The sequence below is a fragment of the Triplophysa dalaica genome, chromosome 17, assembly GCF_015846415.1.
Source record: "Triplophysa dalaica isolate WHDGS20190420 chromosome 17, ASM1584641v1, whole genome shotgun sequence".
Classification (NCBI taxonomy): domain Eukaryota; kingdom Metazoa; phylum Chordata; class Actinopteri; order Cypriniformes; family Nemacheilidae; genus Triplophysa; species Triplophysa dalaica.
Window position 1 is genome coordinate 10,974,539 of NC_079558.1, and position 27,495 is coordinate 11,002,033.

General features: G+C 42.7%; 1 protein-coding gene across 1 annotated transcript; it reads right to left on the minus strand.

Annotated features, from left to right (window-relative positions):
* Positions 1 to 1,551: 1,551 nt before the first annotated feature.
* kif20bb (kinesin family member 20Bb) lies at positions 1,552 to 27,375 on the minus strand. Its single transcript, XM_056771670.1, has 31 exons — positions 27,162 to 27,375; positions 26,921 to 27,023; positions 26,735 to 26,824; positions 26,514 to 26,633; positions 26,300 to 26,438; positions 25,692 to 25,876; positions 25,112 to 25,163; positions 24,791 to 24,988; positions 24,563 to 24,674; positions 24,410 to 24,481; positions 24,052 to 24,201; positions 23,779 to 23,941; positions 23,429 to 23,683; positions 23,208 to 23,344; positions 22,997 to 23,126; positions 22,677 to 22,881; positions 22,541 to 22,602; positions 22,319 to 22,438; positions 19,793 to 20,868; positions 17,880 to 18,018; positions 17,700 to 17,801; positions 17,565 to 17,610; positions 17,369 to 17,473; positions 17,213 to 17,283; positions 17,052 to 17,126; positions 9,897 to 10,067; positions 9,598 to 9,789; positions 9,395 to 9,466; positions 9,174 to 9,312; positions 8,931 to 9,061; positions 1,552 to 2,268 (listed from the first exon to the last, which is right to left on the minus strand). The coding sequence occupies exons 2-31, from the start codon at positions 27,017 to 27,019 to the stop codon at positions 2,191 to 2,193; spliced, it is 4,686 nt and encodes a 1,561-aa protein (XP_056627648.1). The 5' UTR covers positions 27,020 to 27,023; positions 27,162 to 27,375; the 3' UTR covers positions 1,552 to 2,190.
* Positions 27,376 to 27,495: the final 120 nt, after the last annotated feature.

Here is a 27,495-nt window from a genome sequence, read left to right on the forward strand (position 1 = left end):
AATACTACAACCAATGAAGATGATTCTACATGCATTTTCTTTTAAATAGTAATTTTCCACCCGAATGATAAGTTGCTTGTTTGGCGGAGGATCTCACTGGTATGCAAGTAGTTGATGAGTGAAGTTGTCGGGGTAGGCAGTGACTCCTTATGAAAATGAAGTTCAATATTGCAATCTAAAAAAATTAAGGCAGGCAGTCGGGGAGAATGATTTTCACTCTCAAACAAATGAAATAGAAAATGAAAGCTGACATGCATGCGCTGATTTCAATATTTAATGCCACTTTTCATGAGCCATTTTTTCATCTGCAGTCTCTCAAGCCAGGCATCTTGACAGTGTTAACATTAGACCACCAAATTGCTTTGTAAGCCTCAGCACGATACACACCCAATACTCCTGTCAGGCATATTCGTATGTTTAGAACATTAATCTCTGACAATCACAACTGTTCCTTTAACTAAAAAGCAATATGTGTTTGTCACCCACATGCAACAAGACGAAACCGTGTCAAGCAATTTGGATGAAATCACTGGCAGTAACAAGAAAATATGTAATTTGAAGTGGATGAGCCTAATGCCTTCAACCTTCAAATGACCATATTAGCAAAATAAACAGCAGAAAACACAAGCACCGTCCTAACTGGAACTCTCACTGCCTAGAGAGAAACCTGATGAACGGCCACGACAGACACAAGATGTCATTCAATCCATCAAACTGTGGCAGGGGCAGAGACCAGAGCCAAACACTTTCTACACTCTTGAGGCTTTCCAATTGTAAACCACTTCCACGTTTCTGAACATTTTAAGGCTTTAAAACATAAGATGATGTTATAAAACAGTGTTTGGAAATGTTAATGCATTAAAACATGCATCACACATTGGAAACCAAATTAAACAGAACAGCAAAGGACAGTTGTCTATAGTTTTTTATAGAAGATGCAGCAGGGATGTAAATGCTGACCAGGCATATCAATACATCTATTTATAATTGCTGTGGTCTTGACATACGTAAACAAACCAGAAGAGATTAGTTTTCAATGTCACATTTGTGAAAGTGAGGAGTGTGTTAGTGCAGGGGTGACCTGTCCAGTATGGTGTGTAGAGATCAAGAGGTGCAGCTAAAATATATTACTTACTCTTGTTTCATGACAGGCAACCCCATATACTGACAGTGGTAATAAATGATTATCATTCAACAAACTGACCCCAAACATTCATCTGGAACATTCTCTATCCCTTTCACCTCTGCATACTTGGAAAGGCTGTCAACAGCAGAATGTTCTTTTTTAAATAAAATGTACCTCTTAAACACTTCTATGAAACATTCTTTGAAGTCCTGCTTGCAAATGTCTCCTGGTCAAACTGCTTGTTTTATTGTCCAACTATAGTCCAATATAAAAAAGGAAAACTAACTCTTCTGTTATTAGTGTAGCAAAAATTTACGGGTCAGCTTTACCAATCAGAGCGTTTCGGAAGGAGGGACTTTATGTAGACCGGAAGAAATCCATTCGTTCAGTGAGAAGAGGGATACCGATGAATAATAGACTTGAAATAAGTAAAACATAAAGAGTTTTTTTAATTAGAAACATGAACATCCATTGATTATGATTTTTGGGTGTTTAACAAAGCCTCAAAAACAGCAAAGACTGGCTCCTTTTAGGGCAGTCCACCGACGCGTTTGTTTATGTTGTTACTTTGAAACCGTCTATATCAGATATTTACAAACCACAAATCGTATTGCACATTTATCTTGTTGGAATTTCGTGTCTTGGCTTGAAAGAGAAAGTTAATGGGTTTTCCTCACAAAAGGTCTGCATTCATTACAAATGAGCTAGTAAAATACTTTAGAAAAATGTATTCATGAGGTAAGTATTGCAAAAAACTTTCATATCAGGTCCTTATAACACAATCAGGGTTTAGTCTGCGATAAGAACCAGCTAGCTATTAATTACAAAATATATAACAGATCAGATATTTCTCCAATGTATAAAAACACCACACATCTCAAATTTTACTTGATTTTTTATCTCAATTATTATTTTAATAACTGACATTTAGTTTTTACATATTTTGTTCACAGGATGTAAAAAGCTGAAGTAAAAATCACAATTCCAAAAACATAAACTTATTACAGCTATTTACAAAACATTCCAGTGATAAGAAAAACTAACATTACAATTGATCATCAAAATCACTTAGCAGTTCTTGTTCTCAGTTTTCTCTTGATAATCAAGTGATCGCTCTCTTTATCATCCTCACAACCACCAACCTGTAAAATAATTTACTGAATTTAATACACAATGATAATAACAATACAACTTTTGCATTTATTTATGAGACCGTCTTGGTTACGTATGTAACCTCAGTTCCCTGATGGAGGGAACGAGACGTTGTGTCGAGAACGACAGATGGGGTTCGCCCTTGAGAACCAATCAACTCTGACTACTATAGAAAAGGCCAATGAAATTTGGCGAATGCAATTTGCATGCCGGGCTCCGCCCCCGGAAATCCGGTATAAAAGGAGGCCGGCGTGCAGCATTCACTTACCTTTTGTTCTTCAGAGCCATCGCTCATGAGTACAACTCAGGATTCAATCCTCTACAACTACACGCTGGTGCTACGACGTGTTACAGCGGATCGTCCCTTCCTGCAGCGACCTTCCCCTGGGCGTCTCGGCGGTTCCGGAGGTGTTAGAGATTTTTTCTAAAAGTCCTTTTCAGGACTGACTGAGCATTCTCCAGCGCGGCATGTCCCGCTGTTCTCCTGGGTGCGGTACCCTCATCGAGGAGGGGGATGGACACGATCGCTGCATTAGGTGTCTGGGCGTCCAGCACACTGAAGCAGCGTTCGTTGACACATCTGCCTGCACTGTGGGCAGATTGTCATTCAGAAGTTGCGGTCACGGGTGGCTGTCTTCCTACGGGAACCAGCCACCATTTCGTCTGCTACCCGGGCTGTGACATCTGTGGCTACGGCCCCGATGACCACCCACGTTAGCAGCGTTAGTGATATGGGGAACTCTGCGAACGTAAACCCGCCAGCCAAGTGCTCACGGGCCGATCGCACCCCGATTCGCTCTTCTGAACATTCCCCAACCGGCGGTGGCATACCGTCCGGATCCTCACGCACACATTCGGAAACGATGTGTGACGTAGATGAGATGTCGCTCGCAGCATCGGAGGGAGACTGGCATCCGACTCTGCCGAATCCAAACTCCACCCCCAGCGGTCGAGTTCAGGAGGAAGCAGAAGTGATGTCATCCGTGCTAACCCGGGGATACGTGGTTCCCGAGGTCGGTGCGCGGTGCAAACCGCGCCCACCCCGGGTGCCATGTTTTTCCCGGAGGTGCATGAGGAGCTGTGTAAAACTTGGAACGCTCCACTCACGGACCGTTCCAGTGAAACCAGCTCTGGCTCCCTTCCTTCCCTCGATGGTGAGGCAGCCAAGGACTGCGTCGAGATCCCCCGGGTGGAACGTCCGCCTGCGGTGCACCTGTGCCGCGGACGGCTACCACCTGGGGGGGGGATCGACCACTCCTACCGTCCAAAGCACGTAAGACTTCGGCATCACTGGTGTCGAAAGCTTGCGATGTTGCGGGCCAGGCTGCCTCCTCTCTCTATGCCTTGGCCATCCTGCAGGTCCGCCAGGCCAGGGCGTTGAGAGGGCTCCACGAGGGTAAGGCCGACCCGGGTATAATGCAGGATCTCCGTGCCACCGCTGACAGCGCTCTACGGGCGACTAAGGCGGCGGCACGGGCCCTGGGTCGGACGATGTCCACGGTAGTGGTCCAGGAGAGACACCCCCGGCTATACCTTGTGCAGAAGAGTGACAGCAAGGAAGTCCGCTTTCTTGATGCACTCATCTCGCAGGGTGGGTTGTTGGTAACACCGTTAAGGACTGCGCTCAGCAGTTTTTTGACGGCGAAGCAGACAGTGGCAATTAACCACATTTTTTTCACGCCGCGACTCGGCCGCCTACAGGCCTCCGAGATCTCACGTGACATCTGCTTCCCTGCAACCCAGGACCCTTTCGACATCGGCTCCGGTTCCTGTGCCCCCACAGGCGGCACCCCGGAAGCAGAGGTCGAGGGGGAAACCTCCACCCCGTCAGCAACCTCCTCGCGAGAAGGGACACTGACGGGAAGACCCCAGGGAGAACAACATCGGGCCCGAACCTTCACAGCCACGGCTCTGATCGGTCGGTACGGGACGACTCCTGCCTCGTCACCAAAGCCGGGCCCTTGTTAGGGCTTGGCGCCCACTTACTCACTGAGTTTTCTGTTCTCCCCGGGTTTACTTGCAGCCGATCGCACACTCCACTGGACTGTGCTCGGCGAACCGACCTCACACCCTGGCGAGGCGTGAGGTCGTACACATACGACAGCCGTCACCACTCTCAAACCGACAGTGCGTGCCGTTGTCCCGCCAGGCAGGTAAGTAGGCGGAGCAAACCTTCCCTCCGGGGACTCCCCGCGACATGGTTAGCTCCGCCAGCCGACGAACCACCCCCCGTGGGAATGATGAAGCAGACCGTCCCCTTGGTCACCCTGTCACAGTCCCTGGGAGCTCGAGAGCTGCCCACACTGTCTCGCTGGCTAATGAGGGCGGTCCGTCTTGGTTACTCGATCCAGTTCGCCAGAGACTCACCCAAGTTTCGGGGCATCATCTCTCCCTCTGTCAGAGGCAGGGACGCCTCCGTACTTCGGGTAGAGGTCACCACCCTTCTGGCAAAACAGGCATCGAGTTCGTCCCTCAAAACCAAGATGTTCAGTGGGTCACCACCCACACTTCATCGTTCCCAAGAAAGACGGCGGGTTGCCCCCAAAGGCTGCGTACCCTGAACAGAGCACCTTCACAAGCTGCCATTCAGGGTGCTCACACAGAGGCGCGTCCTGACATCTATGAGGTCAGGATTGGTTCGTGGCAATCGACCTGAAGGACGCTTACTTTCATGTCTCGATCCTCCTCGACACCGGCCTTTCCCACGGTTCGCGTGCGAGAGGCGGGCATATCAGTACAGAGTCCTCCCTTTCGGTCTGTCCCTGACCGCCCTTTCTCCCTGAGAGGAGGAAGGCGAGCGGGTACTAAGCTATCTCAGCGACTGGCCTATCTTGGCACACTCGCGAGATCTGTTATGTACACAAAGGGACCTGGTGCTCCGGCACCTAGGTCGATTGGGACTCCAGGTCAACCAAGAGAGGGGCAAGCTCTCCCCAGTGCAGAGCATCCTCTTTCTCGGTATGGAACTCAACTCTGTCACCATGTCGGCACACCTGTCCGCAGTTGTGCCCAACCAGTGTTGAACTGTCTGAAATGAACATTTAGGCAGATAGCGGTCCCCCTGAAACAATTCAGAGGCTCCTGGGACACATGGCGTCCTCGCGGGTTAATACCCCTCGAGTTGATGCACATGACACCGCTCCAACACTGGTTTCAGAGTCGAGTTCCGAGGAGAGCGTGGCACACCGGCAGCAGGCGCATGGTGATGCCGCCCTGCTGCCGACGCACCATAACCCCTAGTCTTTATGACTTTTTCGACGGACTCAGGTCCCTCTGAGCAGGTTATGAGGCAGGTCGTGGTGACGACTGAAGTCTCCCTGCAGGGGTGCGGTGTAGTGTGCAACGGGCACGCAGGTGGGGTGTTGGACGAACCCCCGCCTGTGCTGGCATATCAATTGCCAAGAGTTGTGGGCTATGCTACTTGCACTGAGCAGGCTACGGCCTCTCGTGCGAGACATGCACGTGCTGTTCCGAGGACAGCACTATAGCTGTAGCGAATACAGATCGTCAGGGTGGCGTTCGCACACAGCAGCTAAACACAACTTGCTCGACGCCTCCTCCGGTGGAGTCAACAGGTGACTCGTTCCCTGCAGGCCACACACCCCGGGCAAACTGAACTAGACAGCCGACGTGCTTTCTCGCCAGTTTATGCCCCGTGGAGAGTGGCGACTCCACCCCCGTGCAGTCCAGCTCATTTGGAGGCTGTTCGGGTAGGCCCAGGTAAAACCTGTTCACCTCCCGTAACACCACCATTTGCCCGCTTGATAGTCCCTGCCCTCGGCACGGATATCCTTGCGCACAGCTGGCCGCGGGATGGGCGGAAGCACACCTTCCCCCCCCCAGGAGCCTTCTTGTACAGACTCTGTGCAAGGTCAGGGAGCAGGAGCACCAAGTGTTATTGGTTACACCACACCGGTCTAACCGCACTTGGCCTCAGAGCCGATGCTCTGGACAGCGACTCCCCCTGAACCATTCCCCTGACAGAGGACCTGCTCTCTCAGGGGAAGGACACGTTCTGGCATCCCAGATCAGACCTCTGGAACACCCATGTCTGGTCTCTAGACGGGACGAGAAGATCCTAAGATGGCTACTCCCCCTATACGGCTGAGACCATCACCCAGGCTAGGGCCCCATCTACTAGGCGGTTACACGCCTCTAGACGGTGCCTCTTCTTGTCCTGGTGTCTTTCTCAACGAGAAAGACCCACTGAGGTGCTTGATCAGGATTGTGTTCCCCTTCACACGAGACTGGAGACTAACATCTCCCTTCCACACTGAAAGTGTATGTAGTCGCTATTGCCACTCATCACGACTCAGTCGGTGGAAAGTTTCTAGGGCAACACGACCTGGTCACCAGGTTCCTAAGCAGCGAGAGGGCGGAATCCGCCTCATCTCCGCTCCATACCCTCTTGGGACCCTAAGTGGTCCTGGGGAGCCTCAGGGCCCCCCAAAGAGCCCCTCGGAGGTTCCGATCTTCCTCATAGAGTAAGACGGCCCTCCTGACGGCGCTCACTTCCTTCAAGAGGGTAGGGGACCACCGAGCATCCTCCGTGTCCCTGGATTGTCTTAAACTCGGCCCTGGAAACTCTCACGTTATCTTGAGACCCAGGCCCGGATGCGTGCCCAAGAAGTTCCCACTACTCCCTCCGGGGCCAAGTGGTGAACTTGCAGGCGCTCCCCATTGGGGAGGAAGACCCAACCCGATTAGTGTTGTGTCCAGTACGTACTGGACCGCACGCAGAGCTCTGAAGCTCTGACCAGCTCCGTGTCTGTTGGAGGACAGCAGAAGGGGAAGGCTGTCTCCAAACAGAGGCTGGCGCACTGGGTCGTGGACGCCGTTACGACGGCATTCCGATCTCAGAATCTCCCATGCCCATTGGCAGTGAGGGCTCACTCCACACGGAGTTTAGCCACCTCCTGGACACTGGCAGAAGCGCCTCTCTAGCAGACATCTGTAGAGCTGCGGGTTGGGCTATGCCCAAACACCTTCGCAAGGGTTAACAACCTTCGCGTAAACCCGGTGTCAGCCCACGTCCTGCGTGGCGACATGTAGGACTGGCATCCGGGGGGGCGTATGCCTGCGAAAGCACCTTTCCACCCTCTAACAGGTTGGGTCAGTGTGCTATTTACCTTTTCTTCTTACCCGAACACATCGCTAAGAAACTGGTACCTCACCAGCCTCCCTTCTTACCCAGACACTGGTTAAGAATAGGCATTCCATCCATCACCAAACAAGCACCCCCTGGGGGCTGGCTGGGCAGAGCAGCCTTCCCCCTTAGGCCGGGATACCATGTGAGCTATCACAGATAGCTCTAACCGGACCTAGTGCTACCGGACGTCTGTAACACCCCCTCCGTGGGCTGTTCCGTCTGATGTATCCTCATGAGAATGGTTCCCACTCCTGGTAACCCATGAGCTTCCCCAGGTGGGCCTCCACCTCGCGGTTAACTACTCAGTCCGCACGTTCCATGCGTTCTCCTCCAAGGACGAGACCAGACCTATATCCACCATATTCCTCCCCACGGGTAGGAGGTGGCCTCTGTAGCGCTTCTCTGATTAAGAGTCGCGCTTACCCGGTGTAAACTGATCTGGACGGCCTCTCGCCTATAGAGAGCTAAGGCCCCGTCCGTGAAAGTTACCGGTCAGGGCTGTACCCATCTTTCTCCAAGAAAGCTCTGGAACCCCCCGACCACCACACTGGAAGGTTACAGTCTCACGAACGCTTCGAGATGACACGCCCAGGCTTGTTACCGTCGCTTCGCTAGAGATTGTGACGTGATACAGCGTTGTGGCGTTTTCCATAGGCAACCCCATCTGTCGTTCTCGACACAACGTCGAGAGACCGACAGAAAGGGAACGTCTTGGTTACGTATGTAACCTCAGTTCCCTGATGGAGGGAACGAGACGTTGTGTCCCTTATGCCACGAACACGTATCGTATTCTGCTGCAGTTTGAGAGGTCTCAGGCTCTTCAGAACAAAGGTAAGTGAATGCTGCACGCCGGCCTCCTTTTATACCGGATTTCCGGGGGCGGAGCCCGGCATGCAAATTGCATTCGCCAAATTTCATTGGCCTTTTCTATAGTAGTCAGAGTTGATTGGTTCTCAAGGGCGAACCCCATCTGTCGTTCTCGACACAACGTTGAGAGACCGACAGAAAGGGAACCATTGGTTTGCCATGAGGCGTGTTAGACATGAGATGCAGCATTGCTCAGATTGATCGACCCATGACATAAAAGTTTAACAAGATCTACTCCACAGTAAAGCTTTCAAATAGTTCTTGCGTTGCTTTGATATCATCCGTCGATCGGTCTGCGCATTTCTATGCCAGAAAAAGTGGAAACAAAGAATAGCATGGCCACGTCATTAACGGGCGGACCTTTTCTTGCTAAGAAAATGTGAATTTCTCTGGACTCAAGAGGTTGTAAATATTTCAAATAATGCGAGTACTCATGTGAACAAAATTTGTTACACTGTGCTAGTGGTTTTTAGATATTTGAATCCAGAAATGTTACATATTGTGCCTTTAAAATAAATAAATTGTCAAGTCTAGTTGTCACAACCTATGGCACTCATATCATTTATTTATATATGCATAAAGCTTTCCTGATTCACTCTTACATCATTTATGTACAGGATGTTACATGCTACTTACAGGATGAGAGGGTATGTCCATCGGAGAGGAAACATGGGTCTTAAAAAGCTTCCGTTTGGATCTCTTGGGTTTGTTGTTCTCGGAAGGCCTCAGAGGTTGAGGGGATTTAACCATGCTCATGATCTTCTTGGCTGTGGTGGGAGGTAAAACTTGTGTCATGCTGAGATACAGTATGAAACACTTTTGGCAGAGACTTGCAATCGATGCCATTGACCGAGTTTAAATTGAAGAGTTCGAGCTGACCTTTGCTACCAAAGAGAGTTGGAGAACTCTGAATAAAGTCACCAATCTTCTGGAGAGCGCAGTCTTTTTTAGGTATCAGGCTGGCTGGAGAATCTTGCTGATTTAACTGACTCGCTGTTTTTCCTTGCACCTTAGAAGTCTGGGTGCAAAAAAAAAAGAACACATTTAATAAACATTAAATGATGTCACAGGAACATTAAAGGTAGAAGTTGTGTAGTTACCTCAACAGACTGGATGTTCTCCTTGTTCACCCTGAGTCGTCTGTTTTTTCGATTTTCAGACTCCACCCCATTCTAAAACAATAACAAACACCCTTAAAAATACAATTTCTATGTTTATGTATTGCATTGAAAATGAATGTTACGTTTACAGAAACGATTTTAGATTAATTTACTCTTTTAATCTTGGTTTCCACATACTATACCTGCATTTCTGGGCTCTTTCTCTTTCTGGCTGTACGTCTGAGTTTGATTGTAACAGATTCTTCCTCTCCTGGTTTCCTGACATTTATTCGGTCAGGTTTAAGTGGAGTAAAACTAATTTCCAGCTCAGGTTTAGGGAAGCGCTGTTCTCTTAGACTCTTCGTGGAAAGAACAGAAGAGTCCAGAACTCCCACCTGCTCAGAACAATCAACAAAATACCGCCATAATGCAAAAAGAGTAAGTGATTATCATCTTTCAATGATGCATGCATGTCTGCATTGTTTAAGATCACCATACTGACCTCTTGTGTTGGATTCAAAGTGTCATCTTCATTTGACTTCACATCGGAAGCCTGTTCAGAATGGTTGTTATTCTGGGTTTCAGATTCAAGAGAAGCAGCCAAATCCTCCTTTTCCTTTTGTAATTTTGAAAGGGCATCTTGTTTCTCAGCCAGCTGCTGCCTCAACATTTCCTATATTCAGAAGCGAGAAATGTGGGTAACATTTTGAGACCTTAAGAACAGGGGAGACTCAAAATATATTCAAAAATACAATCAGGGGTGCACATAAGTTTTTCTGTCAGGTTCTAAAGAGAGCACCTGGAGATTCGGTTTGGTGCTCACACTTTAAACACAGTGTGACAAATTATATTTACCTATTTAAAAAGTTACTTTTAAAGAACAATAAACAGAATAATACAGTGTGATTAAAACTATATTTATATTATTTTAAATCAAACTTAAAATACAATGAAAATGAATTGCTTCTTACAATAGTTAATATTAATTTTCAACACCAATTTTGAAACCTAAAACGCCACCCTTTTAGATTTTTTTACTGCTGCTGAGAAGTAAGTTTGCGAGCATTTGCGAGCGCACATGGAAACTTGCGGTGCGGAGATATAATCGAGAATATCATTGATAAACGCGGACTGCGTGCAAGAGTCAAGTTTAAACAGCTTGCCCTTTTAGAAAGTTTAAGAGAAGCAGCGTTTATTTAGACGTGCAGCGCAGAGCAGTGCAATTCCAGACATTCACAGAGGCTGCGTGTGCCATGCGTGTTTTTATTTTGGGTGCAAATGCGCACCACTTATGTGCATCCCTGAATATAATCATCTACTTTATTTAACTGACACTCAGCATTTTTATTATTATTCCAGACCTAAAACATTAAGATTTGTAAAGATATTTTCAAAACTTTACTTTCCTTGCCACTGGTTCAACATCCTGACTAGACAGGTATCAGCCATTATAAAATGACTGATATGAGCCAAGACTTGTGTCAGGTGGTCTAAGAGAAGTTACTATTTCACTACTTTAAGACTTTTTAAATCTGGCAGATCCCCATATATAGCCAATAGTGCACCTATTCGGTTTTCTGATATTTTATAAATTAGTTCTCTGAATCTTACCATTAATGAAACATTTAATGCATTAAAGGTCCAGTGTGTAATTTTTTGGAGGATCTATTGACAGAAATGCAGTATAATATACATAACTATGTCTTCAGAGGTGTATAAAGACCTTACATAATGAAGAGTTATGTTTTTATTACCTTATAAGTTAGAATGAGCTATTTCTATCTTCATACACGGGTCACCTTACGTGAAATTCACTATGTTGTTTCTACAGTAGCCCTAAACAAACAGACTGCTCTACAGAGCGAGTTTTGTAAATAAATCATCTGCACAGAACCAAAAACGCAATGACATCTTTCTGTGCAGCCACCGTAGTGCTTCGAAAGTGATAAGGAGAGGTGAGCCATTGGTTGCAATTCGCAACCTCGCCACTAGATGCTGCTAAAATATCCACATTGCTCCTTTAAGTATAGTAATGATGAATTACAGCCTGCTAGCATTACAGCCTGCCTCGAGGACATCTCAGCTTGGATGAAAGACCATCGACTCCAGCTGAACCCTGCCAAGACCGAACTACTCGTGTTTCCGGCACACCCTACGGTCCAACACGATTTCAACATCCATCTTGGCAATACCACGATCACCCATTCCAAAACAGCCAGGAACCTCGGAGTCATATTTGATGAACAGCTGTCCTTCAATGATCACATTGCAAAGACAACACGGTCATGCCGATATGCCTTATTCAACATTAGAAAGATCAGACCCTATCTCACGGAGCATGCGGCACAACTCCTTGTCCAGGCCCTGGTAATCTAAAGGTTGGACTACTGCAATGCTCTTCTTGCTGGTCTTCCTGCAAAGGCTATCAAAGCACTTCAGCTGGTTCAGAACGCAGCAGCACGCCTCGTCTTCCAACAGCCCAAAAGGGCCCACGTGACTCCCCTTTTCATCTCTCTTCACTGGCTACCGGTTGCAGCCCGTATCAGATTCAAGTCACTAATGCTTGCCTACAGGACTATCACTGGATCTGCACCGGCTTACTTCCACACTCTCCTGCACTCCTACAACCCATCAAAATCCCTGCGTTCAGCAAACCAGCGGCGTCTTGTATTGCCTTCCCATAAGGGCAGTAAATCGCTCTCCAGCTCTTTCTCATTCACCTCCTTCCTGGTGGAACATTCTTCCTAACTCTGTCCGTTCAACCACATCTCTCACAACATTTAAAAAACTACTTAAAACCCAACTCTTCTGTGAATACTTGACAAAAAAAAAAAAAAAAAACTAACCCTTTCTCTCAGGTAGTGGTCTAGCTTTTGTTGAAACCAGTAACTTTGTATTGGCACCTAATGTATTATGGCTCCTGTATGAACTATCGCTTATTGCTCCTAAACTCTTTGTAAGTCGCTTTGGATAAAAGCGTCTGCTAAATGTCTAAATGTAAATGTAAAATAAATAGGACCATTTAAGATACAAAAAGAATAAAGAGTGAAAAGAATAAAACATTGATGACTCAAGTGTTTTTAATGAACTTGAAAATCTTTAAATCTCAAGGCGTATGCTATGTCTGAAATTACTATTGGGGATAAAAATGTTCTGGTTTTCAAATAACCAGAATATCAAAACCACCAACATTTCCATAGACTTAACATTACGAAAAACTTCATACACGATTACGAGTACTTCATTGCGACAGCTCATAACTCAGAGCAAGGATTCCGTAGAAACTTGCGGGATATCACATTTGAAGAGGCTGGCAGGCTCTGTAAAAAACATACCTCACAATGGGGTGTAAGTTGTACCCCTTGGGCGTAAGAGCCTCCCAAAATTCCCATTGCCATAGACTTATAATGGGTCAGGAAACGCTCCTATCCAGTGGGATTTCTTTGCAGCAGTGTCATAGAGACAAGGGGGTGGGCCCCTTCATCTCTTCAGGCCCTGACAACCGAAAATGTGCTTACACATTTCACAGTGTGTATATAATTTATTTCATGTTATGAAGACTTGATCATTTGGTATCTTTATAAAGGTCATGGTGCGATGGGTAAAATGGTCTAGTTCCATAAAACCTAACACAGAGTGTATTAGAACATATTAACTTTTGGACATAACCTTTACTCCTCTAAGAGGTGTGACTTTCTCAGGGAATCTTGTCTACAGATAGATTGAGATCCCACATTTGATGCTCTCTTCAGTCACGAGAAAACAAACAAAAGTTTCTCACTGACTATTGGATTCTTTGTTACATAAGGTGCATTGACAAAAGACTCAGGGAAACATCTGTAACCAGAACTTCCCACACTATAACTGTGTGTCTCGGTTTTGCCAAGTATGATAAATTTAAAATGAACTATGATCACAGATACATTTGAAATGTGATATGACTAATTTTATAAAATAATAAAATTGGAGTCAGATTGGTCTTAACCACAGAATCATTTAAATTCAACCAAATTGTAACGGTTCTGGTTTTAAATAACTTTATGTAGAATCATGAGATCCCTTCACCCACGCTATTGGATTCGTCGTAAGGCCAGTGGGTGCTAGTAAACATGCTAATCGTGTAAAAATCACGCTAGCAAAATGATAATCTTGGTAGCATCCTGCTAGCAACATGTTAATAGGGTTAACATCATGCTAGCAACATGTTTATCGCCTTAGCATCATTCTAGCAAAATGTTAATAATGTTAATATCATGCTAATTTATGCTAACAACATACTAAGACCGGTTTTCTTTAGACTTTAGCATGGTTTTCACAGACTCGGTTATCATATTTTTTTTTTCCTCATGTTATTTTTTAACTTAAGCCCCTTTTATCTACCTATCAATCTATCTACCTATTTTTTAAAGTCTTCTGACTTAAAACTTTGAACTTAAAATCTTTCGTCTTAAATTTACTTCACTTAAAGTCAGGACTTGAAGCCAACACGAAGTTTTTCACAAATGTTTGCCTCATCTAGTTACCAAATAATGAAGAAATCCTTCCATACTCTTTAAAAAGCTTCCCAGGTTGAGACCTCAAGAAGCTAAATGATAATATGCCTGTGACGAGTCACCCCTGGCGCAATCAGTGTCGCCATGGAAACTAAGCGGATCAGAGCGGCACACCTGCCGGTCGTTACCAATTAAGACCGACTCTGCAGCTATAAAAGAGTCTGCCTCAGAACGCAAGGAGAGCAAGATCTCCTTCGGACATGCTTATCCTAAAGGCTGTTTTCTTACCTCTTCCAAGGCTCAGACGAGTAACGACCGGCAGGACCGCTCACCCACAACCCGGAAGTACTGGAAGAAACCCCAGATAGCAAGACGGCGAAAACCCCTGTGACAGGAAAGCAGGAAGGACGCCCTTCTCCCCCACGCTGCTGGAATATACACGCGTGGCGTATTTATGTTGGACTTATTCTTATCTGTTGACGTTTGTTGAATTAAAGGAACCCCTTCGGGGTCTTAAAAAAACCCTCTCCACGAGTACGTGTCGTTGCTTCCCCGTCACATCTGGTGGAGAATGCGGGCGTAGCAACGACGCAACGTATCCATAAGTATTTTTTTTCTTTTTCTTCTTTCCTCTGTGTTATTCTGCATTGCAGAACCCTGAGTTCTAGAAGTGCTCTCTCTCCCTCTCTCTCTCTCACCCGGACCAATATGGATGAAGTGGTGCGGCGGTTGGCTGAGGTCGTGGTGCGACAGCAAAGGTTTGTGGAACAATTAGAAGCGGCAAGAAAGTACGGACCAAGCCCTGGGACTTCTAAGGGAAGCAGGTGCTACGCGATCTCGTCATCCACTCGGGGTCCTGGGACGACCATCTGGACAGATTGCGGAGAGTGCTCATGGACCTCAGGAAGGCCGGCTTAACGGCAAACCCAAAGAAGTGTCATCTCGGACTTGCCGAAGCCCAGTACCTGGGATACAGGGTAGGTGGGGGTTTGATCCAGCCCCAACTGAAGAAAGTAGAAGCCGTACGAAACGCCCCCCAACCTCAAAACAAGTCCCAGGTACGTGCCTTCCTGGGGCTAGCGGGATATTATAGGTGCTTTATCCCCAACTTTTCATCCATAGCCAGTCCCCTGACCGACCTGACCAGGAAGGGGCAGCCGGACAAGGTAAAGTGGAACCCTGAGGCGGAACGAGCCTTCCAGATGCTGAAGGAAGCACTGACAACATCCCCGATCCTACATGCTCCAGATTTTGGCTGCCCCTTCATCCTCCAGACAGACGCATCGGATACTGGACTGGGAGCTGTACTGTCACAGAACAGGAACGGATCAGAACATCCGATAGTGTACATAAGCCGTAAGCTCACCCCAGCGGAAACCCGGTACGCCACGGTGGAGAGGGAGGCTCTGGCCATAAAGTGGGCAGTCCTGGAGCTGCAGTATTACCTTCTGGGACGTAAGTTCGACTTGGTGATGGACCATGCGCCACTACAGTGGATGAGCAAGGCAAAAAATTCCAACACCAGGGTCACGAGGTGGTTCCTAGCGCTCCAGGACTACCACTTCAAGGTGATACATCGGGCCGGAGTCTCCCATGGCAATGCGGATGGTCTGTCTAGGATCTGGTCAGGATGGACAACTCGGTCAGGTGACACTTCCCCCCCCTACCATTACTCTTTTTCGTCTCTCCACAGGACCAGGTCGACACTTTGGGGGGGGGGAGTGTGACGAGTCACCCCTGGCGCAATCAGTGTCGCCATGGAAACTAAGCGGATCAGAGCGGCACACCTGCCGGTCGTTACCAATTAAGACCGACTCTGCAGCTATAAAAGAGTCTGCCTCAGAACGCAAGGAGAGCAAGATCTCCTTCGGACATGCTTATCCTAAAGGCTGTTTTCTTACCTCTTCCCAGGCTCAGACAAGTAACGACCGGCAGGACCGCTCACCCACAACCCGGAAGTACTGGAAGAAACCCCAGATAGCAAGACAGCGAAAACCCCTGTGACAGGAAAGCAGGAAGGACGCCCTTCTCCCCCACGCTGCTGGAATATACACGCGTGGCGTATTTATGTTGGACTTATTCTTATCTGTTGACGTTTGTTGAATTAAAGGAACCCCTTCGGGGTCTTAAAAAAAAACCTCTCCACGAGTACGTGTCGTTGCTTCCCCGTCACAATGCCCAAAAAACATTTAGCAAATTCTAATGAAAGGGTGGCAACTTCAAAGATGCTAAAAATATAACGGTTTTGATTCATCATGGGATTACACTTTATTTAAAGTGTCTGATGTTATAGTGTAACTATATATTTAAGAACCAAGTAATATTAATTAACTATATGTACTTACTATAGGGTTAGTTACATGTAATTATTATAGCCTGTATAAAATATGGATGTAGTGTCCGTGACGTCACCCGAAGATTTGTGAAGAGTAAAAACAAAGCCTTAAATAGGCAGAGCCAGCCGTCGCCATCTTAGACGTGCGGCCCTCCCGGATAATCGAAAATGGACAAAGAGGCGGGACGCGGTTGGAGCTGAGGCACTTGGTTTTGAAAATAAAAATGACCTATATAGACCAAAATAATTGTTTGTACCATGCTGTAAACATGTTTTTTGTGCTCTAAAGTTGGCAATTTTAACATGGGGTTCAATGAGATTCTGCTCTGTTTTGGAAACAGCCTCTAGAACCAGTCGATGAATTGCAGTTTTAGTTACTTCCGTGTTGGTTTCATGAGAGAGACCAGAAGATTGCCCCTTGGTAATAATGCAAAAGTTATAGTAAATTATATAGTAAATGTGTAATGTGTAAAAATTGCACTGTAAAATAATGTGTTACCTTAAGTGTTTTTTCAAACTTTTGACTGGTACTGTGAGTTTTATATTAATTATATATAGTAATTTTATGAAAAATAAACTTTGAATTCTGCATTTCGCTGCTTTCCTATCATTGCACAGTCCTGTTATTCCTTCTCATGGCAGGTCACTTGAAAAGGAACCTGCTGTGTGAATAAATGACTACTCTGGGCTTAACCTTCCCTTCGAGCTTGCTAGACAGAAAATAATAAGATGCGAAGAGCGACAAAAAGGCTGATCCTATTACTAGCTCCAGCTGCAGTGTGCCATGCTGGTGCCCCTCTAGTCGCCCTGATCTCTGGACCGCTCTCACCTCTTCCCCCATGGCTTTTTGAAGTCCCTTTTCCTGCCTTCTTTCCTGGTTATCATCTCCCTGCTCAATAGGCAGCTGAAACATCAAAAGAACCCAAATTACTAGCAAATCTCACACAGTTGTACAGAAATCTGAGGGATTGGAAGCTTCAAGGTTTATACCTCTTTGATGCTATGATGCTTGGGATCGCCAGCATTTTCATTGCGACATCTGTCCTGCGGTTTTGCACGATCTGACAAGAAAAAAAATCATGTTTGCGGTGTTTATTGTCAGTTTGCGAGATTTATACAAACTTCAGTTAGAAAGGACTCAGTCACCTTCAGTATCATTCAATCCGGCCTCAAGCGATTCCTGTTGATCTATCTGTGCACTCTCTTTATTGAAGTTTACATGCATCACCTCAGTCTGCTCTGCCATAATATCTGCAAACAAAATTGACCTTTCTAAAGTCAGAATCTAAGCAGTTGGATAAATGTGTAAAAAGAGGTTTAAATTAAAAGATGTGTTGGTAACCTAGATATGTTGATTGGCAAAGCTGTATATTTTCTTTGGATTGCACCTGCAAGTGAAAAGAAACCGTAAGATTTGGCTGTGTAAGAGCTGATTACTCACACTTTTAAAAAAAAACAGAGGGGAAAAGGAACTCACAGACTGCAGTGGATCAATACTTTGCAGAACCTGATCCTTAATCTCCTTCACTTTACATAGTCTCTGCTGAAACAATCGGTTTTCCTCACTCAAGCTTGAGATCTGAGATGTAAAAAGTAACGTTTAAGAGAAATCTGATATAAATGACCATTAAACTGTACTGAAAAAGAAAATAATCACCTGTTTCTGTAATTGTTCAATTTGCACTGTAGCTTCACATAATTTCTCTCTGGCATCTGATCGTTCTTGCTCCAGCTGCTGCAATGAGCAACTCATGGTCTCTATTTTATGCAGTCCATCATTCTCGAGTTCCCTCAACCTGAAAAAAAAATCAGCAAAGTTTTTTACCTAAGTTTCATGCTGAAATAATCCTTTAGTTGTTCCTAGTATATATTAAAGTCTTAATATAAGGAATTGTATCGTTTTTACATTCGTATTTCCGAATTAAATGGAATTTCTAATGGGAAGCATTGTGGCCGTGGCTGCCATCTTGCTTTGCGATTTGATTGGATGTATAAAAACTAGAGATGCACCGATTGCAATTTTCTTTGCCGATCCCGATTTTATATCCACAAGCTATAATTGACAGTATATAAAAAACATTAACTTTTCTTCAATACACATTTTTTCACCTTTTTTTATCATTACATAAATTATTGAACATTACAATTTTCCTAAATACAGTTCTACAACCTGCATTAAATTACAGAATCTTCTCTTGCCCAAATAACTCTTAAATTGAAGAACTGAAAATAAATATAAATAATAAAATATAACTAAACTTAATCACTGAATCTACCTTTTTCATATTTGTTAATTACAAAAGTCATAAATAACAATAAAATACTACAACTTTATTCTTGTCTGTTTCTGTTTATGAAACTTTCATCGCTTACTTTTATTTATTCTGAAATGTAAAATAACTTGTCTTTATCTTGGGTCTGTAGTACTTAAGGAAGTGGGTTGTTTTCAGCTGCCACTTCAATAAAAAGTAAGAAATCTTATGAGTGAATTCTACTCTAAATATGTATATGTATTTGCCCTTTTTGTGTTAGTAAAGAACTCAATCAGATATATATCACAAATATTGGTCGATTTATTAATTTTTTTATAGTTTTTCAAGTCTTGTTGAATGTCATTTTACCTCAGTGAAATTACCATAGTTTTAACGTGAAACAATTAATCGTCTTTTAATGCAATATATTTAAAGTGTACTGCAATTGCAATTTCTGTATATTAAATAAATATGTAAATGGATTTTATGTATACGTAGTATACTTGGATTTCAAGTATATGATGATTATATTTTAAATACATTTTGGTATATTTATTTACATCACTGTGAATTATGCTTAATACTTAAAGAAATAGTTCACCAGAAAATGAAAGTTCTCTCATAATTAACTCACTCTCATGCCATTCCAGATGTATAAGACTTACTTTGATGAATTTATATTAAAATGCAGTCATCTTCGAACATGGTACTCAAAATGGCCAAGCACAAATAATGCATATACATCCATCATTAAAGTAATCCAAATTACTCTGCTGTGTTAAAAAAAGTCTTAAAGTGAAAAATTGCTTTTTGCTTCAAATACGGCAGCATGTCCACAACATGTCTTGAGCATCTCATGACTAGTCATATGCAGTTTTGTTTCGTTACAAATCATAAAAGCTAAATTTTTGAGTGAGAATTAAAGAGATTTGACATTTTTAATGTTTTTTTTAAGTTTCACTATGTTGATTCCCATATAAGATTACATTGCTGCATTTACATATGAACTAATTTTTTTGTTGAGGTGAAGAATAAAAGCCATATACATCTGAAATGGCATTAGGGTGACTAAATTATGTTCGGATGTTATAGTAATAATGTTTGTGTGAGCTTTTTTTCACCTGACATTTTCTTAATTTTATATTTTTAAAGTAAAGTAATGATAACAAATGAATGTAGTACTAAAAAAAATATCTTGCTGAATATTTTTCTGGACCACTAAAAACTAAGTAAGATCTGTGAGATGTATATTAAACAAGAATCTCATAGTACATAACAAAAAGTGATCAGAAAGTCTGAATAAATAACAAGGACCTACTTGAACAGCTCTTGGGCTTTCTTCTTAAGTTCTGTGTTTTTGTGAGACAGTTCCTTCTGCATCTCATTAATTCTCTGCTCTGTTTCCTCACTGGCCTTAGAAAGTTGCTGCTCTACAATGGCTCTTGCTATGTTTAGAACTTCATCGTTCTGGTTCAATGTGCTCAGCACTTGCACAAGTTGTTCCACCAGAGTTTTCCAGCACTCATCTCTGGAGCCCTGATCCTGTTTTCCCAGCATCCCCTGCTGTTGTTTCAGATCGTTCAGCTGTATCACCAACTCAGAGTTGCTTCTTATTCGGGTCGTGTTGAGCTTCTCTGCTTCATGATGGCTCAGTAGGCTCCTGTGCTCCTGCACCTGGGCATCACGCTCGAGTCTGAGCTGACTGCAGACTTCTTCCAGCTGGCACATTTGCACTCTGGTCTGGCTGAGCTCCTGCTCAAGGTCGGCGTTTCGTCTGTTATTCTTCTGAGATGACTCCACCATCTCCTCAAATTCATGACGGAGTGCCTCTGTTTCACCACGTGATGACTGGTTAGCACCAAGTTCTTGACGTAAATGATCCACTTCTGTCATTAAGGATTTGATAGTTTCAGACTGATCGCAAGACCCTTCTTGATGTTTCTTGATCCGAGATTTGGCTGCATCCAGTTCTTCCGAAAGCTCATTAGCCAACTTCCCCTTACTTTGCAGTTCCATTTGAACAGTTTTGAGCTGAGAGCTCATGTCATTGGCCGCTTGCTGAAGTTGATGCAGCTCATTGGCAAGAGCTTTGTTTTCATTTGTAACTTTGGTGACCTCTGCTCTCTCCATCACCAAAGAGGAAGCAGTGGCTTCATTTACATGTGTCTGCTTTTCCAATCTATCATTGAGATCAGACACTTTCTTCTCCAGGGAACTTTGCTTGTGTTTAAGCTCATTCAGCTGCTCATCTTTCATTTTCAGATCTTGAAGGAGCTGTTGAATTTCCTGGGTCAATATTTCTTCCATTCTAGGAACACCATCTTCATTCTGCATACACTTACAGTTATTTCTCAGATGAAGGATTTCCTCTTTGATGGTGTCAATAAAAGTCCTCTATATATGCAGGGAAACACGAGAACAACAAGGCTCATTAGAGGCAGAAAACAAAATGTCAAGCAAAGTGACTTAATGCAATTATACTTAAAGTAAAACATTTACGCATTTGGCAGACGCTATTATCCAATGCGACTTACAGTACAGTAACGAATACATTTATACTTAGGTATGTGCAAACCCCTGGGATCGAACCCACAACCTTGCATTGTTATCGCAATGCTCTTACCACTGAGCTACAGGAAAGCTATATAATAAGGCTACTGCATCTCCTGTTGGTTCAAAGGAATTCAAAAGGATTTTTAAGATTGCAATCAATTACTTGTTGTCTTCTTTCCAGAATAAATGTAAAAAAATCTTGTTTTTCTGAAAATAAATTATGGACTAGATAAAGAGAATCCGCCAACACGGCTAGGAAATTTAGCTTAAATTAAATTCTGTTGAAACTTAAACTATGTCATGTGCTTGTCTTAAGCATAAAAGGCTTTCCTGTAGTTCAGTGGTAAGAGCATTGCGTTAACAATGCTTTGGATAAAAGGGTCTGCCAAATGCGTAAATGTAAATAAACTGACTTTGAATTTTGAGTTTTTAAGAAAACAAGACAAAACAATGTTTTGCTTCTTGGACAAAATGACAAATTGCCAAGTAATATATTTTCCCAGTGAATGCATTTAGGAAGAGCTTTGTCTTTTCAGGATGATCCTTACAGTATTGTGCAGATTGAGTCTTTTTACTTCACAGTAACAATACAATTCACAGTAAAAATATTTGGACTGCGAGTCTCTGGTAACTCCCCACGCGTCTCCCAACACGACAAAGCACTCACGCTGTGAGCATCAGTGCGCATTTCAACGTAAGTTTCGTAAGTTAAACTTTAGCGAATCACAGAATTACAGACTGAAAGAAGGTCAATAGAGTATTTAATTTGTTACTTTGTTATGAGTGCAAAAATTAAAATGTTCTTTCATCATAATTCCCAACATGCAGAGCACCGAGTTAACCACGCCTAGTTGTTTACATTCTGCGGAGTACACGCAATAGAAAAATATCTTACGGTTGACAATTTATTCCGCGGTAACTGCATTGGAGTGGAGTAGGCGGTGCGAGACCGCGGTTCGAGACCGGTGAGTAATTGTTAATGAGCGCCAGCTGTGCACGCGTATGGTCTCGTAACACGTAGGATATTGAGAGCATACAAGAGAACGAGCAACCGGACCGTCTATGAGAGAGAAACGGGCCTGAAAATGTTTATGTTTGTATTTATGTTGTATTCGCTGGCAGTCGTCCGTGAGGGATTGCTGGCTGTCTTTTTACTTTAGTATTATTTTGATTAAATGTTTAGATGTCTGCCGGTTCCCGCCTCCTTCCTTCCTTGCTTGTCTTGAACTTTGCTACAGGCATATTCCGTAATTACGCCTAGCCCTAAAACTCCTAGCAATCCTAAACTTACATCTTTAGTAGCAGCCTCAACATTTTGATCCAAAGTTGTCTGTAACTTGGAGATCATGTCATCTTTCTCCTGACAGATTGACATCAGTTCCTGACATCTCACTTTCTGGTAATCATGATTCTAAAAAACATGACAACAAACATCAGTACACACGCACTCCATTTAAAAACAGTCGATTTCCAATAACACCAGACACGAGAGAAAATGACAAGTTAAGAATACCATTTTTTCCTCCTGAAGCTGGTCATTTGATTCCCGCGCCTGAGCACACATTGCTTCAAACTCTATAAAGAGAGAGCAGAATTAAACGCATGTCATAAGACATTACAATTTTCCTTATTATGGAAAGTGAACGCACCTTTGGTTTTAAGACTGAGAACATGTTGGCTCTTGCCAAGCTGCTCGGTCGTATCTTCCAGCTGTGTCTTCAGAAGATTGACAGTTTCAAGCAAGTCGGGAACGTTTGTCAGACAAATCTGTACTGCCTCTGCATCGCCTTTTATCTTAGTTAGATCATCTTGCATTGTCTCAATGATGCCGTCCAACAACTTAATCTCGGCCTCCTAGAACGAAGAGAAAAAATAATATTTTAAAAAATTGTATTTTAAATATAACAGTGGTTGTGAACAATTTGGTGCCTTTTTTGTTGATATTTGATGAAAAAAAACTTGCATTCACCTTTGCAGAGTTCTCATTAGAACGGTCAGAGTTTATTTCTCCAATGGTTCTGTTTACCAGATTCTTAAGTATCTCAAGCCTCCTATCTGCTCTTTCCTCAACAATTTCCTTTTCTCTTTGGAGACGTTCACTGAAAAAAGCAACCAGGCAAATGAAATCCCCTTTATAAAATAGTTTGCAGACAGTTTCTATGCTAAGGTGTTGGCTTTACTTGTAATCCTTCTCCATGTTAGAAAACAGCTCCATGAATTCTGCTGTGACTTCTTCACGAATTCGAGATTCCATGGCCAACTTTTCAGACTCTTCTTTGGACAGCTTGTCTTTGAGCTCTTCAATTTTTATCTGAAGCTACAACAGACATTTTACAGTTCAAATCAATATCAAAAAGCAAATTTTTATTGAGAATGATAAAAAATAGTCTTTACTGAATACCTCCTGCAGCTCTTGACTGTCTGCAGCATCTAGCACAGTTTCTTCTTCCATGCTCTCATCATCACTCTCCACTTCTTCCTCACCCATGTCATCATCTTCATCCTCCTGCACATCCTCTAGGCTCATTTCCCAACTCATCAGTGAGCTTCTCCTGGTCCAGTTCTTCTGGTCAGCATTATTGATAATCATGGACACATCTCTTGCAGATCTCTTAGCCACGATGGTAGGAGCTGGTTTTGGATTGAGGACCACTACCTATAAAGGTCAAAATGTAAAAGTCCAAAATAAATATACAGCAAAGAAAACAAAAGACCACAGTGGTTCTAAAGTTCCAGAAGGTTCCTAATTACCTTCTGAGCCACTGCTGAGAACTTGAGGACATTAAGGGTTTCGTCATACATTGAGGCACATTGGTTTATGTTGATGATCATGCAGGCTTTTCCACGACCACAGAAGAAACCTTGCAAGAAGTGTGTGAGCTTACTCTCTCTAAAGGGTATGTGCTGATGAAACCTGTGGAAAAGAACATCAGAGCAATTTTATGTTAGAATATTAAAATCATTGTAAAAATACATAATAATGCAGCCGTCACATGAATAAAGGTGGACAAAATTGAGATTTACTTGGATTGAGTTTGATTGAGCCTCAGAGCATTGATGCACTTTCCCAGAGTTAACAGTGAAGTGTTGATGTTTCCAGCTTCTTTCAACCGGTCTCCTCTGTTCTGAGTCTTTGCACATCGCTCAGATCCAGCCAAATCACATAATGACAACCTTTAAAAATCAAATTTCAAACAAATCAATAGATTCATGTAAAGCTAATTCATTAAGGTGAATCAGTTTATTTATACAGTAGTTTTGTGAAACATGTATGTGATGCAATACATGGTGTGTACATTAAATGGTGTGTGTGCTCCAAATATCTCTATATCCAGCTGAAGTAAAATTAAGAGTGCGGTATAAAAGGATTGAGGTCACCTACTCGCTTATTGTCTGTATTCGGGGAACACCCACATCTTCAATCCGCAAAATTCGAATGGAAAATATGCTATGGCTATAAAAATATCCAGATGAAAAGATCAGGTTGAGTTTCATTTTGTAAATGCTCATGTTAAAGTGATCTGAAAATTGCTACCTTCTGCTAGAGATGTTGTTGAGCTTAGTGGATGAGATACTTTGATTTTTCCTTCCGATTTTCACAATTTTGTATGCTTCATCTGCACTGTTCACTTGAACCCATTTCAGATCTGAAAAAAAAAACCACCACTCATAACCATACAGGTAACCATAAAGAAAATAATGTACAAACTATTCAGTTAGCCTACAGCATAATAGTAACAGTACTTTTAGACTAGTGATTTACCTTTGACAAAAGCATTCCCTTTAACATCTTGGGCTAACCGCAAAGTGGTCCTCTTCTGAGAGCCATTTGGAACAACATCAAGCAGGTCGTGGATATTTTCATTGTAGATTTCACAAAAAGAGACCCAGACTGAGAATTTAACATGAGAGGACTCATCCAAACACACACTTTCTCCATCTATATCACTAGAGGTAGAGCCTAAAATGACAAAAAAAAAATAAAGCTAACATGTGGAACGTTCCATCAGCTGAATCTTTGTTTCATAAAAATGCAAAGTCAGAAAAAAGCAAATGCGGTAAATTAACATTTGTTAATTCTTACTTTCAAGTGATGAACAACTAGAGATACTTGACATGGTCTTCTGTGAGTCACTCTGATAATCAAAGTAAATAAGAAAATTGGTTGTTTGTTAGTTTTCCAGCATTGAGAAAAGTTTCAGACATCACAATCAGTGTTGGGTAAGTTACTCTTAAAAAGTATTTAATTACTAGTTACTCATTACATATTCAATAGTGTAATTAGATAACTGTAAAATTACTCTGTCCAAAAAGTATTTAGTTACTCATTATTAATTACTTTCTATATCCTACATAAACCTTGATAAGTGATTCAAGGATAGACATGAAACAGCTTATTTAAGTCATTCAAATAAATAATATTATAAACTGACCAAAGTATTACAAAAGTGAGAATTATACATTAAAGCACAGATTTTAAAGTAAGACTTTGAATTTTGATGTCAATTACACTATTGCACACGCATAAATTTCACAAAGTATTTAGTTTAATTACATCAAAAGTAACTGTAATTAAATTACAGAAAACATATGAGTAATCCCGTACTTTACTTTTTCAAGGATAAAGTAATTAAATTACATCACAATTAAAAAGCCATACATACATCTTTAAATCGTCTGAGAAGGTTTCTCTTATGTGTAGCTTCATCATCCTGTTGCTCTTTAGTGAGTCTTGTAAAGTCAACACATCGATGAGGCTTGATGTTATTTTGAGAATAAATTCTGCCTTCTATGCTGTTAAAAATCACATTGAGGGACCTCGGCAGAATTCCACTGTCTGATTCAGGGCCTGTAACAAAACATCACATCAAACAGACATTTATACACAGTATACTAAACAGTGCAACACTTTAAAGGTGCAGCACAGCACATTACTGATCATAATATATGGCTGGACTCACCAAGTCCTTAAAAATGTATTACGTTTATTTTGTAGATTATACTGTATACACTACTTTTACAGATTTTGTTAAAGCTATCAAGACTATAAAATAACCAGATTAATATGATGTGAAAAATTCAAATGCGTCAAAATATTTTACAGGTGGTGTATTTTAAAATAAATGTATAACTGTAATAGTCATAATACAAGAATGCCAAATAAACTACATGTGGAGTCCTGCTGTTACCAGATATTAGGAAAATGGCCAACAATTTAGTCTAACATTAAAATCCATAGCAAACTACAAGACGCCTTATACAAAATCCTCACCAAGAAATGTAAATGTCTTCCCAGCATTGGTAACTCCATAAGTAAAGATCAAGGAATTTCCTCCCTCCAGAACTTCTTTCACAAGACTCTTTGTTGTCCCATCGAACATCTGTCTTTGAGTTGTTTCTGGGCCATACACCTAAAAAAAACTATCAAATGTCAACAATACCAAGGCTTGAACAATGAAAGACTTTGCCTGTGGTCGTACTTATACCTGTGAGAACTGAAATCGCTGTGCAAGCTGTGGTCCGAGTCTCTCACTGTGTCTGGCTGTCAGAGATGCTCTTGGTGCCTTCAGAACCACAGTATCCGGTGCCTCAATTGAGATGCACTTCTGTTTGTAAATAATCATTTTTGACATTGCAGATTTGTTTTCTATACAGACTGAGACGCCTATCTAGACTGTTTCAGGATTTATTATATAAATATATAAACCTGCTCTTCTTCTTCCGCTTTCTCCGCAGCAGTGAACGGACGCACACGCAGATAGACCTGCAAATGTTCTTTTTCCAGTGACACCGACTCCTGCAGAGAACAGAAATATGGTCCAACATGCAAGACTAAATACGTTTGTATCGATTTCAAAAGCTTTTAAACGTAAAGAATATCTGCGAATAATACCCTTGATAGTTTGGAGAACTCCGCAAATAGATCCTTTTTTAAGTCTTCAACCGTTACCGAGCCAACTCGCTCGGGTTTGTAATTCAGACATGACTCCATTGTTCTGATAGAAATACGAAAATGCTTAGTTAATAACAGAATGCATTAAAGCTACATTAAAGTGATATTATAATATAATAACGTTTAGTTTAAGAGGCTTCGAACAAGACAAAAAGCACGAGTAGGAAAAATGAGCCCATACCTTCAAGACGTATCCCCTCTGAATTTTTAACACGTATCCCTTCTAAACATGAATGTAGAAACACATCTTCAATTGCGTGTAAAATCAACGTTAGCTTTTACAATCACGCGTTTCTTACTCGATTTTGTTGGGTTATTTTGTTTATAATACACGATGCTATTCGCTAACACGAGTCTTTCTTGTTGTTGCGCGGCTTTCTGTTCAAATCAGACCAATCAAGAATATTCGTTAGAGAGTAGCTCCGCCCCATCAGAGGAAGTGAACCTCGTTGTAGTTTTTACGGTCGGCTGGAAAGGGGGATTAGTGCTGGATTAAGCACATAAGAACTACAAAA

Coding starts and splice junctions, on each gene's coding strand:
- kif20bb (XM_056771670.1), bottom strand. CDS start 27,019: ATGGAGTCATGTCTGAATTACAAACCCGAGCGAGTTGGCTCGGTAACG. Junction 17,474..17,564: donor TTGCCAATCAACATATCTAG/GTTACCAACACA, acceptor TTTTGTTTGCAG/ATATTATGGCAGAGCAGACT. Junction 9,062..9,173: donor AACTCTCTTTGGTAGCAAAG/GTCAGCTCGAAC, acceptor CTCCCACCACAG/CCAAGAAGATCATGAGCATG.